Genomic DNA, 18,080 nt, shown 5'->3' on the forward strand with positions numbered 1-18,080 from the left:
GATCATTGTCTTTGTCGTCGTAAGAGAAGTATATTCCCAGAATTTTAACAGGATCGCGTGGCCATGACAGTTGCAACGGTGTCGTTCTGTTATTGCGCCATTTACCCAACCAAAGTGCCTCGGTCTTTTTGACATTGAGTTTTAAACCAGAAACAGGCGCAAAGTCGTTAACTAAACAGAGGGCATTGTCAACAGAGGTAATATCTTCGCAAAAGAGGTTAGTATCATCTGCAAATTGGCTCACTTTAACTTCATTGCCATAAATATTTATTCCTTTAACCAGCTTATTCTGGCGGATTTTATTGGATAGTATTTCTGCCCCCAAAATAAAAAGATATGGTGATAGGGGGCAGCCTTGTCTGACACCCCTTGTTGGCTTAAACCAATTTGTCGCAAACCCGTTGTTAAGAACTGCACTTTCAACATCAGTGTAAAAGATGCTAGTCCACCGCTTTACGCTTTCTCCGAAATTAAAAAGATTTAACACACTTTTTATGAATGGCCATTCCAAAGTGTCAAATGCTTTTCTGAAGTCAAGAGAAACCAAGACACCCGTTAAATGCTCATTCTTAGTGTATTCGAGAACATCACTGATGAGTCTTAAATTCTCACCTATATATCGCTCTTTCATGAGGCCTGTCTGATCTGGGTGTACAAGTTTTGGAAGAATTGTCTCAATCCGTCTAGCTATGGCTTTCGATGCAATTTTATAATCTGTATTTAACAGTGTTATTGGTCTCCAATTCTGAAGGTCTAACAGATCCGAATCAACCTTGGGAATAAGAGTAATTACTCCACGGCGTTGTGAGATAGACAATTTCCCAACTTCATAAGCCGCATTTAGGCTTTCCAATAGATAACTCCCTACTGAATCGAAAAAGTATTTATAAAATTCTACAGTGAAGCCATCCTCACCTGGCGATTTGTTTTCCTGAAATGATTCTAGTACTCCTTTGCATTCATCGAGTGTCAGAGGGCCTTCTATTTCTTCTCTGTCTTCATCCGAGAGTTTTGGAAAGATTACATTTCTGATAAAGAGGTCAAATTGTTCTTGTGACGTGGATATTTCAGAGGAGTACAGGTCCTCATAAAATTCCTGGATGGTTTTCAAGATTTCCTTTTCTTCTCTTATCTCTACTCCGTCCTGTTTTCTGAGTTCGTTGATGGTCTTTCTGCTGAAGTTTCTTTTTTCCAAGTTGAAAAAGTATTTAGTGGGTTTTTCCCCTTTTTCTATCCACTTACATTTAGATCGAAACATTGCAGCCTTTCCTTTGCGATCATATATTGAATGAAGCTCTGTCTTTAAAGCTTCGTATTCATTTAAAGTGGTATTAATATTCAGCAGGTTATTACTGTTACAAATTAAGTTGTCGAGGAGATCAAGTCGCCTGGAAATTTCAGTCTCCCTTTTGGAAAGTGCTCTTGATTTTTGTTTTGCAAATGAAATAGACTTCTCCCTTAATTCCATTTTCATTAATTCCCAGAATAGCTGTTTGTCTTGAACGAAGGAATACTTCTCGCGTATTTGAGGTATGAGTTCGCGAATATGTGCTATATAGACTTCATCATCAAGCAAGGTATTGTTAGATTTCCAGAAACCAGGGCCCCTTGGGATCGTCACGGGCAAAGACAGATAAAAATAGATTGCTTTATGATCAGGTGCAATCGACACGGTAATTCCAACTTTGCTTACATACTTTACCAAAGATTTTGCCACGAGAAAAAAGTCTATCCTCGACTTAACCTGCAAGGATTTAGATTCGTATGAAAAAAGCTGTAAATTCGGATGGCGAGCTCTGAAAATGTCGATTAAATCAAAGGTTTCCATGGTGGTTGGTAGCAAATTTCTAAACGGTGTAGGTTTCCAAAATGCTCCGCCTTTTTTGTGCTTTTTTGTTAACGTACAGTTCCAATCGCCTCCGATGATAATATTTGTCATTTCGGACTTGTCTATGATGCAATTGTTCAATTCCTGAATAAACTCTAGTTGTTCTGATTGGTTGTTAGGTGCGTAGATATTGCATAATGAAGTTTTCACGCCATTTAAATGCGTGGTGATTAACACAATTCTGCCTGTATTGTTACTAAAGAAATATTCCACATTATTGCTTATGGTTGGATCTAATAAGATGCAAACACCCTTGCTATGGTGTGTCCCATGAGAAAAAAGAATCTTACCTCCCCATTCACTTTGCCAAATTGATTCATCATTTACATCTGAATACGTCTCTTGGAGAAAATAGAAATTGGCTTTCTGATCTTTCAAATAAGTAAAGATGCTCCTTCTTTTGGTCTGATCTCTTATACCTCTAACATTTAACGAAATAATTTTGAATTTTACATGGATTGCATTGCACACGTACAGGCTTCCTAACAAAAATTAATAATCAATGTACAAAAAGAAGCTAAACCCCCCGACAATAATAATAATAATAATAATAATAATAATAATAATAATAATAATAATAATAACCAAAAAGAAAATAGCAAAACACACACACACACACACACACACAAACAAAAAAGAAAGACCTTTAAGAGGTTGTTTAACCTTCGCCCTTGTCCATTTGGATCTTTCCCTCATGTCAAGACATAGATTAAGTAAGGCGAGACAATTTTCGACATATCCTGACATATCCTACCGTAACCGTTCAAACGATCTAGAGGTTATTTAAATCATGTTCAGAATAAATTCGAATAGGTCTTCCCTCAGGGGATGTCTTCACAAACACTTTACCGTCGATGGTCCACACTCCTAGCAGCGATAACTCATCCTTCCTAGCATTAGCTTTTCCCACCAACTCTCTGCGGAAGGCCGTCAGGTTTTCATTGATGAAAATCTTGCTGGCTTGAACTCGATCTGCTGCTGTAGCATCCGGAAATATATCGGCAAACTGTACATTTCTCAGTCGAACTCTCTGTTTATAAAGAGAAGATTTCACTTTATGACTTACGAAGCGTACAATAATTGGGCTAGATTTCTTTCTTTTCACTCGATGGCAGATGTCGATATCGTCGGGTTTTACTTGAACGTCCAACGCATTGGCGATTTTGAGTACTGTGCCTTCATTTTCACGAATACAGTAAACACCCGCATATAAGAACACATGGATTAAGAACATCAGACTGAAATTTGGCAAATAAAGCACCACTTTTATAAGAACAATATCAGCCTGGAAAAAAAAAATAATGTTCTTATAAAATGGGAAGGGTGTCAAAATTACACAAATTACCATAAACACACCTGCTGACCAATGGTATTAGCTAAGTTTTGGGCACCTTTGTTCTCTTCAGAATATCTAATATCATGAATTACATTTTTTGCCTTTACAATACTATAAACTACTGTATTGATAGAGAAAAACATAAGATTTTATAGCTGTATCAAGGTCAATCACAGTTGTAGTTGATCAAAGCTTGCAAATACTTGTCCAGTCTTTTGTTGCCCATTATGTCATTCAAATTTATTGAAAATAACTGAAGTTCAAACTCAACACTTCTGTATCTTGCTCAGCTTCCATTGGTAATCGAACTCAATGTTCTTTTTCTGTAATTTCTTGAGAAGTTTCTTGAGATATCGAGCATTCCCAACTAGTCTAAAGTCTACTGGTAGCTCTAGTCCTTTTCCTCGCCCTTTGTTTATTCTACTTCCAATGCATTCTGCTTCAATTTTACCATACTCTGATAGAAATTTGAAGAAGAGTTTAGAAAGCTCAACAGGGACATGACCAACAATCCTGTCGTCCTCATTTTTTACCACAACTGCATACTTGCTGTGGCGATTATTGGGCTCCATTTCGCATATAAGAATCTCTCCAATGTAGACTGTGGCGTCCTTGAAATAAGCATGATAACCCCTTGTGCTTGCCTCTAAATATAGTTCATATTCATTCGTCATTATTCTAATGTGTGTGGGTTTATCCTTAAAAATCTGTCAAGGTTTTTCACGAATTCCAAGATGGTTCCTCACTCGCACAACCTGGCAGTGCTCGAAGTGGTTCCCGGGTAATATAACAAAGGAAACCGCTGGCCAATGCAGAGGCGCACAAAGTGTTCTTCCTCGTGTGTTGAACTTCACTGTTTGGAATTTTTATGAGCTGAATATATTAAGCTAAAACAAAGATGAATCGGACTTTATTCGATTGTGGCGTTCGAAAAAAAGTAGAATTGAAGAATGGTTGTATGCTTGACATCACGCCAACGATGGAAAAGACAGCTGAGATATCTAAAAGCGCTGAAGTAAAATGCAACGTCTGTGGTAAATCATTCAGAGGTCAACAATACCTTGACAGCCACATGAAATTCAAACACCCGATGACCGAGAACTCACACGAGGGTTCAAAGCAAGAGAATATGTTCGCCAATCGAAAGGAAGCAGATGCCCATTGCTCATTGCCTGAGGCTAGCCAGTCAGGAAGTAATGATCCCATTGTTCTAGACAGTAACGAAGTCGAAAGTCTTGGAAACAAGAGAAGGGGAAGTAAGAAGCGAAAATCGTACACAGTTGAATTCAAAAAGAAAACCCTGGATCTTTTTGATTCTTTGAAATCATCAAAACATAGATACAACATCGTCTCAAAAGAGAAAGGAGTTCATCGATCTTTGATTCAAAAGTGGAACAAAAACAGAAACCAAATTCTGAAGGAACTAGAACTAAATAAAAAGGGAAAAAATTCTGGGAATATAAGAGATGCAAGGCAGAGAAGAAAAATTGTGGCTGGGCGATCGAAGCAGAGTGAGAGGTATCCACTTGCAGCTAATCTATTGATTGCTGAATTCAAAGTTCGTAGAGCAGCTGGATGCAAGATTACAAAACTGTGGTTCAGGAAAAAGATGAAGGCAAAAATTGAGATGACTTATGGGAAAAAGGAGGCTGAAAGTTTCAAAGGAAGCTCTAACTGGTTCCAAAGGTTTAAAAAAAGGCACGATATAGTACTGAGAAGAAGAACAAACAAGAAGAAAAACTCTGCTGATGATGGTAGGTTAACCATCCAGAAGTTCCATCAAAATTTGAGGAAATCCCTGAAAACACAGAGGAGGCGGAACAGATCAACTATGACTGACCCCAAATATGGCAGGTGGACTCCTGAAAACAGGTACAATGTGGACCAGGTTCCTCTTCCATTCGTGGTGGACCAAGGGACTACCTATGACTCACGTGGCAATAAACAAGTCTGGGTTGCACAACCATTATCAGGTCTGGATAAAAGGCAAGCCACTTTGCAACTTTGCATAAGAGGTGAAGGAGAACAGAATGTAAAGCCTTCCCTTGTGTTTAGAGGGAAAGGGAATGTTAGTTCTCAAGAGAAAGAACAATATGATAAAAGAGTTGATGTGTATTTCCAGCAAAATGCCTGGATGGATGAGGTGACAAATATGCAATGGTGCAAGAAAACACTCATTCCTGGGGTTGGAAAAACTGACCAGGAAAAGGTGTTATTTGCAGACAACGTGTCCTTCCAACAAACCAAAGAGTTCCACGAGACATGTAGGAATGAAATCAGTACTTCTGTGTACATGCTACCAGAAAACCATACTGATAAAATTCAGCCAATTGATGCAGGATGTGGAAGGATGATGAAAGTGAAAATTGCTGCTGCAATGGACAGGTGGTTGGAGATAGATGACAATCTTGAAAAATGGCATGATAGACTTTCTGCAAAGGACAGGCGAATACTTATGACTCAATGGACTGGGGAAGCCTGGAGTGAACTAAAAGAAAGCAAAGACTTTCTAAGACGGCTTTTTGAAAAGACCGGCTGCCTAATGACAACTGATGGCTCAGGAGACGAGAAAATCTCTCCCCAGGGCTTGGACGAATACAGTTTTTAAGATGCACAGCTGGCTTTTGGGTTACAGATCTACAAACAATAACAAGAGTACAAACCCTTAATGTTATTGTTTTGCTGATGTACATGTCAACACAGTAGTAAATCAGACTTTCAGATTTGCAGATGTACAGTGGACCTCTACTTTAGGCATTTCAAGGGTGGGGCAGCATATGGATCTGCCACAGAACTATACATACACCCTTCTTGTTACTGTTTTGTTACATTACTGATTACAGTAGACCTATTTGAACATTAGGTTTTTAATTATTGTTCCATCAATTTATGTAATTGTCCAAAAACATGATTAAAATTTCTAGCAACATTTTTTATGCTGTACAGCACTGAATTTAAAAAAATTTAAGAACATTTAAGAACATCCTGAGGCTGATTTTTCACTAAGCATCCGATAAATAAGAACACAATCAGTCTGACCTCTGAAATTGTGTGTTCTTATATGCGGGTGTTTACTGTACTTCCAGGAATACCGACAATTTCGAGCGAGTTCTTTCTCGAATATTGCTCCAAATCGTCCAAGCCATCGTACAGTTCATTTAGTTCATCTCTTTGCAGAGAGATTTTTCGTTTAGCTGCCTCAAGTTCGACTCTCAGTTCCTTGTTGGTGTTTTGCACATCGCTTAGCACGGTCTTTGTCGCCAACAACTCGTTTTCCAATCTCCTAAGCGACGACTTCAGTTCACCAACTTCGTTCGAGAGTTTGTTGTTCTCCTTGAGGATATTTTCTGTGGTTCTTTGTATACTAATGAGTAAAGTTTGAATATCGTAAAGGTTGGGTCCTTTTGTACTGTCAACCTCTTCTGCTTCTTCGACTTCTTCTTCGCTCCGTGCGTTGTCGGTCGCCATGTTCGGGCGCTTGGACGCAGACATTTCCTCCTCTGTAGAACCTCTTGCACCTCTCTTGTTCTTTTTACCTTTTGTGATAGGCATTTGTCTCGGGGGCAAACTTAAATAACGATTCGAGGGAAAGATTTCTTCCCGCTCAGAAAACGTGGCCGCTCTCGGCCATTGCTCACGTGACTCTCGATGATGATGATGATAATGATGATGATGATGATGATGATGATGATGATGATGGTGATGGTAATGGCAATGACTATAATAGCAATAACAACGGCGATAATGATTATTGCTATGAAGATGTAATTATTTTTGAAGTGTCGAACTTTGGGGCTCGCTCCCTTAATTGACTGTACCTCTCAGCACCTTCTCTGCTCAAGCAGTCATTATAACCGAGTCTATACCTCAGAGGGTCACTTTGTAATAATTTCATATGCCATTATTTTTGCAGTTTACTAATCGTCACACATTAAAAGATCTGCTCCCTGGAACGTCTTACGTACTTGAGGTATTTGATTAATTAGGTACTTTAAGAATCGTTAACCATTTAAGGTGGCTCAAAAGAGTTTCTAGCACTTATATTTGGATGGGTCGTTATAACCACTCTTTATCACTTGATGCAATAATCATGGTATCAAAAAACTGCTTAATCATTGGTGAACACGTTGTTATCATTTTCGTGACACAATAGGTTACCATAGCAACAGTATGACGTCCTAAAAACACCCTTAATTACTGCTTTAGGGGCTTATAATTCAAAAACGGCACGGTGAAATTTTTTTATATTATCAACTTTTGGCAAGCATGATAAGACGCAACTTTTGGCAAAGTTTAAAAAAATTCTGTACATGGGGTTCAGAGCCACCTTACATTTTCGAAAAATTAAGGTGGCTCTGAACCCCATGTACAGAATTTTTTTAAACTTTGCCAAAAGTTGCGTCTTATCATGCTTACCAAAAGGTGATACAATAAGAAAATTTCACCGTGCCGTTTTTGAATTATAAGCCCCTAAAGCAGTAATTAAGGGTGTGTTTAGGAGGTCATACTGTTGCTATGGTAACCTATTGTGTCACGAAAATGATAACAACGTGTTCACCAGTGATTGGGCAGTTTTTAGGTACCATGATTGTAGCATCAAGTTATAAAGAGTGGTTATAACGACCCATCAAAATCTAAGTGTTGGAAACCGTTTAGAGCCACCTTAAAGACGGGTGATGGGCTACAAGATAAATGTCTTCATATATAGAATTAATCTCGTCTCCATGGGGTAGAATTTCCGTTTTTAATCATGACAATATTAACGTTTCGCACCTTCACTCCATGAATGCTGAGCCCTTACTATCCGAAAAATAAACTAAATTGAATAGCCTCTGCACACCTTTAGACTTTCTGGTTATAAACAACCTTGAAATGTTCTTTTTTTCCGGATTCTTCAAGTTAAGATTAAAGTAGTTTTGATTTATTGTCGTGGTTTTTCTCCTACAGATAAGACCAATGTTCCAGGATGGTAAACCGCTATCGGATTGGACCTCTATTGTCTTAACAACTCCTGGTTGGTGCAGATACTCACCTAGATATGTATATGCTAATGAATACGTTCAGTGCTTAATTTAGGTATTTAAATTTAATCATTTATTTGTTAATATGCAGTGACAAAGTAATGCAAATCAGTATTCATGCATGATTCGTATGTTTGAATTCATTTTTGAAAATCTTCATTGTTAGTTGTGTTTAAGGGAATTAACCGACATATTACCTCCATGTACGAGTGATCCTAGCTCTTAGCATGTCAAAAGTACTAAAATGCACGAGCGGTCTCCAATTTGTCCCTTGCGCCACTTAAGGTAGCTCAAAACAGTTTCCAGCAGTTTCCAAGACTTAGATTTTCATGAGTTATCATAACCACTCTTTATCAATTGATGCTACAATTATGGTTTGAAAAAAAAATACCCAATCATTGGTGAACACGACGTTATCATTTTTGTGACACAACAGGTTACCATAGCAACAGTATGACCTGCTAAAATACCCTTAATTATAGCTTCAAGGGCGTGGAATTCAAAAACGGCAATGTAATAACGTTAATTATGAGTTACAGGGACACAAAAGAATATTATATATATATTTTTGTGAAACTGGATCATATCGCACTAGAAAGGGGAACGAAAATCAGGGCTGGCTTTACTCCATAATCAGTGCATGGTTGTTTCTTTTTCTTACAGCTTGCTTCATCAACGGGATAAGTTGCGAAGAGTTAATTTGCGAAGAGAGCGAAAATCAAAACTCTCCAATTCCGCCGATCGACGAGTAAAGTGTATTAATGAAAATGCATAAGAGAGTCCGCTATGTTACACCAAAAGTATGATTGGATGAAAATGGGAGAATTATATGGAATAAAGCAATACTTAAAGGGTCACAATAGTCAATTTAATTCTATTTTTGCGTTATAACCCATCCATAGATCAGAATAAACAAAAGGTGCGAAAGTAGCGGAATTCCACAGATTCAATGGATTTAAAAGAAAGCAATGTTAAGACTCAGTTATTGTCTATTATTCTAAGTAACTGAAGAATTTAGTTTTTGGAGAAATTGACGATAAATACATGTACAGTGAGTAATGTTTCAAATTTGTACCAAAATGGCACTAGCCGACAGAGTGCGTCCAACGTGGAAATTGTGAAATATTACGATCAGTATTTATCGTTAATTCAGTACATAAAAGTCAGACGAATTTTTCTGATCATTTAATTGAAAAACTTCAATATTTCTGCCGATGTGTCAGTGGCTTCTTGAATGTGTAATATAGTTTTCGGTATCTCGTGGAACATTGCCATTTGGTTCTCCGAGGCTATTTGCGTTCCTATTTTGAAGAATTCAGTTAAATTATTAATACTGAAGCTATATCCTTATTCTAATGAGCATGTAGTCGTGGTAGTATGCAAGCCTGTCTGGTCTGTTTGAATCGATGAAATGAACGATCGAATGCCTATGGTTCCAGCTCTGTGGTCCCAAAGTTACTGCACACGAGGGGACTTTTTGTTTGATATCTTAATAAATCAATGATGTCATAACTGCTTTGTTTTGATCTGCAACATAAATTCAAAATCTTCATGTTGCGGCTCCAAACCCCCAAAAGATTTCTAATTTTTCCCCAAGGATTCTTATAATTATGGAGAACTTAACACCGGATCAACCGATTTTAGAATAGTTCTTAGACTCACAGAGGATTCCCTAAAATTTAAATATATGAAACATTTTCCCACGCTGTTGGAGATACCCGAAGACCAGCAATCCCTCAGTTGATGTCTTGTTGCTGGAATGTAATTCTCCCCCTGTTCTGTTATCAACACAAAATTTAAGTTGTGACATCTTATAATGGAGATATCACCGAGAATCAAAAGACGACGTAAATACAAAATACCATGGGATGCAAATGATGGCATTGCACAGGAAGGGAAAAGCTCTTTCCATTGGGTTTTATAGCGCATGTCCTCATGGAAAATACTGCTGATTTAACGTGCGAACAGGTCAAACGGAAATCCTATTGATTTTTGTCAAATGTCAAATATTGTCATGATCTCTATTAGGGTCGTATATGCCCGTAACCTTTTAAATTACATGTTAAAATTCCACTTAGAATAAAAGTAATTAGTATGTAAAGTCAACACAAAAGTCTGAAAAATTACTCAAGTTGTACAAGAAGAATTTCTTGTGCGAAAGCTCGTTTTTTAAGAAATTAGATCCTTTCATAGAAAAATAGACATCTTCGCGATAGCATTTAATTGAAAATTCAATAACGATGACAATCTACTGAAATACTATACACGAGTGACACTGTTATGGAAATTGTACAAGTTTTGTTTGCAAATGAAATTAAACATTTCAACACGTTGACAGTTCAGAAGAAAACAACGTCCGAACAAGTTTTAATGAAATAACTTTGTTTTCAGTTTAAATTGACCGGGGACCTTAAACTGTTTTCAATAAAGGTTATTTAAATGTTTGTAATTGATGGTTAAAGGGTGAAGGTCCGATACTTTTTAAAGTAGTAGAATTCAGTTGGTTACTAAAAGAATATAGGGATTTTTTGAAAATTTAACTTATCTTGAACCGAAAAAGCTCACACAGCCGGACAACGGCAATTAATAGACAATAGCAAATTTAAATATATGTATGCCTTACTGCATACGTTTTTGCATTGAAGTTTTGTCAAACCGTATCACTAAATTGGAGTTAATTATAAGCTACTTATCTCTTAGCCTTAAAATTCTGATAGCCTTAACGATATGAGATAAATTATACTTTAATTAATTTAACTAATTTTTTTTTTGTGGTGTAGTATTATTTCAATTTCTGCTTGTACTCACATATAAACATTACTATGTCATTTCGTTTTCCTTTAAACAGGTGTAGATCCAGACCAAGTAAAAGTACGTCACTTAACACACGGCCAGTTTTCTCCGTCGCCAGATGGCGGGAGCTTTAGTGTGAATATCTCGTGGGAAGAACCAACATTTAACTACAGCACGCTTGTCTCGTACAAGATTTCTTACCGTACAAGACGCAACAATGGCACGAATGTAGAATTATATATCGTAAGTTGTACAGCCTCTATCTTATCTATTGAATAATTAATATTTATCGATTCTGGGCGCTCTTTCAATTTACAATTTAAAACTGGCTGTTATCAGTAGAGGCCCTGTTACAGTCGAATATCACGATTATCTCAAAGTTTTGCTTGCGAGGAGACGACATGATAGCGCTTTAAATTCTTCCGGCTTTTGGTTCCTCAATACTTTGTACAAATTGAATGAATTTTGTTTTGTTTTTGAGAGCAATTTCTTCGTATTGGGCTCCGTCGCTGTGCGACTCCGCCGAATACGAATATAATTTCTATATTATATTTTATTCCAGCTAGCCGCCAATATATAGAGGATATTACACGGTGGCGAGAGGATATTCGAGTGACAAGAACATAAAACGAGAACATAAAATTCATATCTTCGAGCTAACGTGTAATGTACTTTTTCTTATATAGACATACTGATGACGGCGTTTTTGGCGATTTTCCGAAGATTTCCGAACACTTTCTGAAGATTTCCGAAAGTTCTCCTAAACTTGTCCGAAGGTCACACTAACGTTGCCGAACATTTTTCGAAAATTTCCGAAAATTTCCGATGATTGCCGATGATTGCCGAAGACTTTCGAGGAAGACCCGAAGACGTTTCGATCATACACCTACGAATTTAAGTACAATTTAAGGGACAATCTTGATGTCAGTGAAATCATCGATATCTTCACTAGTGAGGATACGGAAAATACGCCACCCGAGTTCCGGGTGTGGATTCGCATGAATTTTACGAGTGGTGTATTTTCCAGTAAAACACTCGTGTCTATAAAATATAATGCGGTAATACCCTCTCAAAATCGCATTTACTTTACAATAATACATGCACCTAAAATTAAGATCCTTTAGAATATATTTAGAAAATATTAAACAGTATCCAAGCAAACTGTTACAATAAGATTGTACAGAAAATTAAAGTACTTTGAAAAGTTAGTTGTTTCTTGGCAATTTAAACGCTGACTGAGAGTAACTGGGTTTTCAAGTTAAAATATTTTTTTGGGATTGCTTTTGTATGTGGGAACAGTGGCATTTGTTATCTTTTTTATTATCGTAGTGACTTGTTAATAGTGACACGGAAATCCCAACCAAAGAAAATGAACCAAATTATCAAAATAGACAGCGATTTGCAAAATTTATTGATCGCCCATTCTTTGCAACAATAAATTCAATAAAGATAATCCTTTCTTTGATTAATGCTGTTGCTCCTAAGAATTGAGTAGGTTCTTTCAAAGCAAACAAAAGTTATCCAGGATTATATTATCGATGGGTTCATATTTAATACCTGCTGTTGTTCTCTAACCACTCTGCAGAGAAACGAAAACAAAATGATTCCTAAGTTAGTACAAGTAAGAAAACACCAGTCGTATAGGAGGGGGATCTCGTTTTTGAACAGACATAAACGACCCTAGCATAGTTCTTACAACAAACATAAGCGGCCCTAGGATAGTTATTAGTACAAAAAATGTACCTAACTTAAGACGGAAATTTTACTAAAGCAAAATTTCCAGAATAAAGTGATCAAGAACGGAGATGCCGTCGAGTGACAACTCCTAGCGGACAAACTCCTTATATATTCACTTCTTAGCATGATTATGTATGTTGCATACTAACGAATCTACATACCGACACACAACTATCTTACAATAACAACGTGAAAAATTATATTAATTCACAATGCAGTTTTAATGTTTTGCTATATGTTTTACCATCCAGCCGTCTCCAACGCGCTTTGTCATCTCAGGCGTATTGCACGGCGAGCAAGTTGACTATTGGGTAAGCAAGTGAAAAAAAGTGCTGAAAGTAGCCTGTATTCTTTTAATAATTTTTTGTTTTCATAATTCAGTTTACATATTGTTTCTTTCATTCCTTGCTTGACAATTTGTGTACGTTTTACACCCAAGTTAGAATTTTTTACCCTACTATGCTAGAATTCTGTCTTTTATCGTTGTTATACCTGACCTGATACTGTTATTTCGCTGCGTCAGTAGTTTGTAAATTTATTTAAATCAAATTAAATGAAAATTTTGCTGGTAGTTAAGAACAAAATGGCAATAAATGCTGATGTACCTGTTGTCCTTGAAGTGGGAGGACAAAAAAAGTGTATCAATTTATTGCCAATTCCTTTATAATTTGTTGTGATAAGACCTTTGTTCTCGTGGTTTTTTTTGCAAGGTAATTCCACGATATCAAGATTATAAGTGGATTAAGGGAATTACAGTTCTTGGGAATGCGACTGTACCTGGTAAGCATACAAGCCAATAAAAGGAAAGTCACAGATAGGTTGAGTTAACTCATGAGCTAAGAGCATAGATTTGGTTCTTTATCAACTTGGATGTCGTTTTTAAACAATTACTGGATGAGCTTTTTGTGATATCCAGAATAATCAAGAGGTAGCCGAAGGCTGAGGCTGGTAACCCTTACAGAGACCTTGATTATTCTGGATACAAAAAAAAAAAACCGAATCTAATAATTGCTTTATTATACATTGAACGAAAAAAAAACTGGAAGTCACGTTTTTGCTTCTTCACTGACGGCAAGCAACACAAAGCGCGCGAACTTGACATGTTTACCCTTAGAAATCATGCACCGCGGTCATACATGACATGATTATCGGTGGAAATGAGTGTCCTTGACATAATTATTGTATAATCTGCAGCTAGATGATGTCAAAGGCGCTGATTTCGAAACTTCACTGTACGCTTTCGACCAATAAGGAAAGAGATAGCGAGTTCCATCTATAATAATCAAGAGAAATTGCCAGTAAAATCTCTTCAAACTATGCATGCATTTTTGTATTTTCCAATCTAACAACTTTTGTTGCTATATGGATATACCGTCAAATTCTGGCAATCAGCCCTTCTGCTAAAATTTTCATTCAAGGTTTTATAGTTGCTGGATAAGGTATTTTCGGTAGGGCTTCTTTTTGGAGGCGTTTATCATGAAAAGGAATTGTTGTTGGGCTTAATTTGGAAAGGACTTAGTCGTGTAAAATTTTGCGTCTGCGCATGAATACTGCATTGGGAGAACTTTCTCTTCTGAGTAATTTGAAATATCACCAAATGATGTTAAAAGATCCACCTTCCTACTGCGTGGAGCTTTATCATCGAGATAATTGTTTTTATGTCTCGGAAAAGCTAAAACTTCAGGTTATACCCATGCAAGAGGTTCTTTTCGAAACGGGGTGGGGGGACGGGGATGAGTGGCGTATAAGAATTGAACAGTATTGCTTGACATTTTCCACGTTTTCAAGGTAATATTAGGTGATTTTGTAGGTTAATACGAAAATTAATGACTTTACCCTATTAAAAAAACTAGTAATCACTGAGTAGCGTCAATTCCCTTTCGAATAATAAAACCCTGAGCAATAACTCCACAATCACTCATAAAGAACCACTGATTAATTTCTGTATTTTTTCAGTGCCACGTGACGTCGAGATCAGGGTTCAAAACATACAATTCGGAGTGTTTGTACGTGGCAAAGGAAACACTACATTCTCAGTGCATTGCACGTGGACCGGACCTGCCTTTAACTTTACCTTGCGTTCCTACGAGGTTGTGTACGAACTGTCCGGATACACCTCTGGCAATCCAACCGTCCGGATAAATGTGGTATGATAACTTGTCATTCATATTACAATAGGCCCCTCAGTTGCCTCAAGCAAGTCCAAAAATACTTCATTCGAGACCCATAACATAAAAATATGACGTCGTATCCCGTAGAAATGACGTCATTAAATCCGAATAGACGCCATCTTGGATTTATAATTTGAATCTCAAATAGTTAAAACCGATAAAGAAAACTAAATTTTCTACAAAAAAAGTAACAATCATTGCTAGAAAGCTAAAACGGGGGATTAAAAAAAGAAAAAATAATAATTGAAAATTTCAAAAACATGCTTTTCACAATACCGTTGCCATGTAAAAATCAAGACCTCAGGCCACTGACAAATCACAAATATTTGCTCGATCTCGTCAAATATTTGTTTTATATTGAAGTGTCATAATCATTTAGCACTGTTGAGCTAATTGGGGAAACTAAACCAAGAAAAATATCGTAGACTGACCATGAGCACAAACTAGAAAAAAATGTCTAGTGGTGGAAGCTGGGCCAGTTGGCTGTTTGCAAAGTGTATAGAGAGGTTGAATAAGGGACCACCAAACACAAATCCATCCAGCGAGAGGGAGGAGAATTTGAACCTGGGATCTCAGGATTACAAATTAAGCGCCCTAACACTAGGCCACGCCGTATTCAAAAAAGCGATGATAGAGACTTACTTCTGGAAAAAAACAAACCTTCCTTTCTTAATAAAACAAGAACTTAACCTTAAATTGATCCATCTTTAACGCCGTGCTTTCATCCGGGTACAGGGAAAAATCATCAGAAACTACTCTAATTGTATTCCGTCTTTTTGCATATAGAAGACACCGGAGTCATACTTATCAGGAATAAGGCCACAGGAATTTGTGACAATTAAGGTAAGTTCAGTTATTTAGTTTTTGCGGATTTTGAATACCTTCGTTATGCGGCCTTCACACGGCAAACTGAAGTTGGCAAACTTCAAAAAGTTGGCAAACTCGTACCTTCACACGTCAAACTCACATCAAATCACAACACACGGTAATTTGCATCATGGCCGACTTAGTGCAGTGGCACTCACGTAGAACAGTGAAACAGAAGAAGAGAAGAAAAGAAACAGAAAGCGGTGGAGAAAAGGAAAGGTTTGGACAAAACCCAGTTTGTCCGCTAGCTCCTCCATTTTCTTTTGTTTGTTTTTAGTATCTGTATACTACAGATGAAACGTCCCACGCAGCCGGACAATTATGAATCTCTTCGATAAATTCAAAAGTGGCCTCATGTTCATCTTGAATTGCGTCCGCCATTTTGTGAAGTGTCACGCAGACAAATCACTTGAAAAGAGCCCGTGTTTTGATTGGTGGACAGTCAACAACACATGTTTGCCAATCGTTCACACGTCTGATACGAGTTTACCAACCCGAAAAAGTTGGTGAAAAAGTTGGCGAGAATAGAGGCAAGTTCAATTTGTCGCCAACAGTTTGCCAACGTGTTTGCCGACTGTTTTGGTGCCGTTCACACACACCAACTTGAGTTTGCCAACACGAGTTTGCCAACTTTAGTTTGCCGTGTGAACGCCGCTTAAGACTTGGCATTGATTAACAATGCAACCAAGACTTCTGTTACGTTGCTTGGGCCCGGCCCTTTACCAGTTGCGTACTACTTTTTCTACTTCGTATTAAATGAAGTTTGATTTTTCCGCCTCAAACAGTACAAATAGCTACAAATCACAGAGCAGGTGACACGTGTATTTGTTTCTATTTGAAATCTGGTCACGGTACTTAAGTGTAAGTTGCCAGTGTGAGCCAAATTTGTTAAACAACTCTATTAGATTAGTATTTATAAAATAATTGATATACTACGCGCTCTCTCATTTGTCAGTAGGTGTATTTAGAAGAGACTATGTAAACACGGTTGTGAAGTTTAGATTCCCGCGTATTTTATAAAAGCAATAGAGTACTTTTCCGTGTCTACATGGCCTCATTTAAATACTCGGGGGATTGTGAGAATTCCCGAAAGCTATGCACCCTTGACTGCGTCTCGGGTTTGCATAACTGTCTCGAATTATCCGAACCCCCCTTCGTGTTTAGATGATGCTATGTAACCACGGAAAAAGTGCTCTACTGCTTAGATAACAGTGTTTTTACACATTTTGATTGGTTACTCAAACGTGGGATGGTGTACGCTGTCCACCTCCCAGATCGCAAGAGTCCTCAGCAAGTTTGCTACCTTGCAAGAAGAAGACATTTTAGCAATCAGTGCAACGGCTGTCGCTGCTAAATTTTGGCGAATCCACCAGAAAACGATTTACTTACAATTACTAACTGTTCTTTTTCATATTTTGCCATTTGGGTTCATAACGCATTTTGGTTTTGTTCAAGTTTGAAAATAAGTTGACATTGGCGATCTTAATAATTTCTGGATCAATTCTGCTTCACCCAAGTCTATCTCGTCTTGGTTTCTCAGGTTACACCAAAATTTGACAACCCAAACATAAAGAGGTTAGAGGAGTCTGCATCGGCAACTGCACCAAGTAAGTATGCCAGTAACTTTCAATTCGTCACTGCGTCTCTCTTTCGTGCATCTGATCAATCGGTCAGTCCATCAGTCAGCCAGTCATCGATCAGTCAATCTGTCTGTCTGTCTGTCGGTCGGTCGGTCGCTCTATGTGTCTGTCAGTCTGTCTGTCGTTCGTTCGGTCGGTCTGTCTGCCTGTCTGTCGATCGGTCAGTCAATTAGTCAGTCAGTCAGTCAGTCAATCAGTCAGTCTGTCAGTCTGTCAGTCAATCAGTCCGTCAGTTAGTGAGTGAGTCAGTCAGTCAGTATGTCAGCCAGCTTGTCAGTCAGTCAGTCAGTCAGTATCGCAGTCACTCAGTCACTCAGTCGCTCAGTCACTCAGTCGCTCAGTCACTCAGTCGCTCAGTCACTCAGTCGCTCAGTCACTCAGTCGCTCAGTCACTCAGTCGCTCAGTCACTCAGTCGCTCAGTCACTCAGTCGCTCAGTCACTCAGTCGCTCAGTCACTCAGTCGCTCAGTCACTCAGTCGCTCAGTCACTCAGTCGCTCAGTCACTCAGTCGCTCAGTCACTCAGTCGCTCAGTCACTCAGTCGCTCAGTCACTCAGTCGCTCAGTCGCTCAGTCACTCAGTCACTCAGTCACTTAGTCACTCAGTCAGTAGCTTAGTCAGTAGCTT

General features: G+C 38.0%; 4 protein-coding genes across 5 annotated transcripts in view; 2 read left to right on the plus strand and 2 right to left on the minus strand.

The window, feature by feature from the left end:
* The window catches only part of LOC110065273 (uncharacterized), a 59,480-nt gene that overhangs the window by 27,423 nt on the left and 13,977 nt on the right, over positions 1 to 18,080 (plus strand). For both annotated transcript variants that reach the window (XM_089292002.1, XM_089292003.1), the window contains exons 13-20: positions 7,138 to 7,194; positions 8,172 to 8,238; positions 11,094 to 11,281; positions 13,027 to 13,086; positions 13,486 to 13,555; positions 14,732 to 14,922; positions 15,733 to 15,789; positions 17,354 to 17,420. In XM_089292002.1, coding sequence (XP_089148128.1) covers positions 7,138 to 7,194; positions 8,172 to 8,238; positions 11,094 to 11,281; positions 13,027 to 13,086; positions 13,486 to 13,555; positions 14,732 to 14,922; positions 15,733 to 15,789; positions 17,354 to 17,420 — 757 coding nt within the window. The remainder of the gene's footprint in view (positions 1 to 7,137; positions 7,195 to 8,171; positions 8,239 to 11,093; positions 11,282 to 13,026; positions 13,087 to 13,485; positions 13,556 to 14,731; positions 14,923 to 15,732; positions 15,790 to 17,353; positions 17,421 to 18,080) is intronic.
* LOC149111183 (uncharacterized) lies at positions 2,513 to 6,923 on the minus strand. The gene is made up of 2 exons (XM_089292007.1): positions 6,305 to 6,923; positions 2,513 to 3,082 (listed from the first exon to the last, which is right to left on the minus strand). Exons 1-2 carry the CDS (start codon positions 6,774 to 6,776, stop codon positions 2,661 to 2,663), a joined length of 894 nt encoding a protein of 297 aa, XP_089148133.1. The 5' UTR covers positions 6,777 to 6,923; the 3' UTR covers positions 2,513 to 2,660.
* LOC149111184 (uncharacterized) lies at positions 3,266 to 4,124 on the minus strand. The gene has a single exon (XM_089292006.1). The coding sequence runs from the start codon at positions 3,896 to 3,898 to the stop codon at positions 3,491 to 3,493; it is 408 nt and encodes a 135-aa protein (XP_089148132.1). The 5' UTR covers positions 3,899 to 4,124; the 3' UTR covers positions 3,266 to 3,490.
* Positions 4,117 to 6,158, plus strand: LOC149111185 (uncharacterized). The gene has a single exon (XM_089292004.1). The coding sequence runs from the start codon at positions 4,123 to 4,125 to the stop codon at positions 5,830 to 5,832; it is 1,710 nt and encodes a 569-aa protein (XP_089148130.1). The 5' UTR covers positions 4,117 to 4,122; the 3' UTR covers positions 5,833 to 6,158.

This window comes from Orbicella faveolata, unplaced genomic scaffold, assembly GCF_042242905.1.
Source record: "Orbicella faveolata isolate gen_17 unplaced genomic scaffold, um_ofav_v1 contig_24, whole genome shotgun sequence".
Classification (NCBI taxonomy): domain Eukaryota; kingdom Metazoa; phylum Cnidaria; class Anthozoa; order Scleractinia; family Merulinidae; genus Orbicella; species Orbicella faveolata.

What these genes read in the sequence shown, in the direction of transcription:
- LOC149111184 (XM_089292006.1), bottom strand. Translation starts at nt 3,898, where the DNA reads ATGACGAATGAATATGAACTATATTTAGAGGCAAGCACAAGGGGTTAT.
- LOC149111185 (XM_089292004.1), top strand. Translation starts at nt 4,123, where the DNA reads ATGAATCGGACTTTATTCGATTGTGGCGTTCGAAAAAAAGTAGAATTG.
- LOC149111183 (XM_089292007.1), bottom strand. Translation starts at nt 6,776, where the DNA reads ATGCCTATCACAAAAGGTAAAAAGAACAAGAGAGGTGCAAGAGGTTCT. An exon ending in AATTGTCGGTATTCCTGGAA is followed by an intron (nt 3,083 to 6,304) that starts GTACAGTAAACA and finishes CGGGTGTTTACT; the next exon opens with GTATTCGTGAAAATGAAGGC.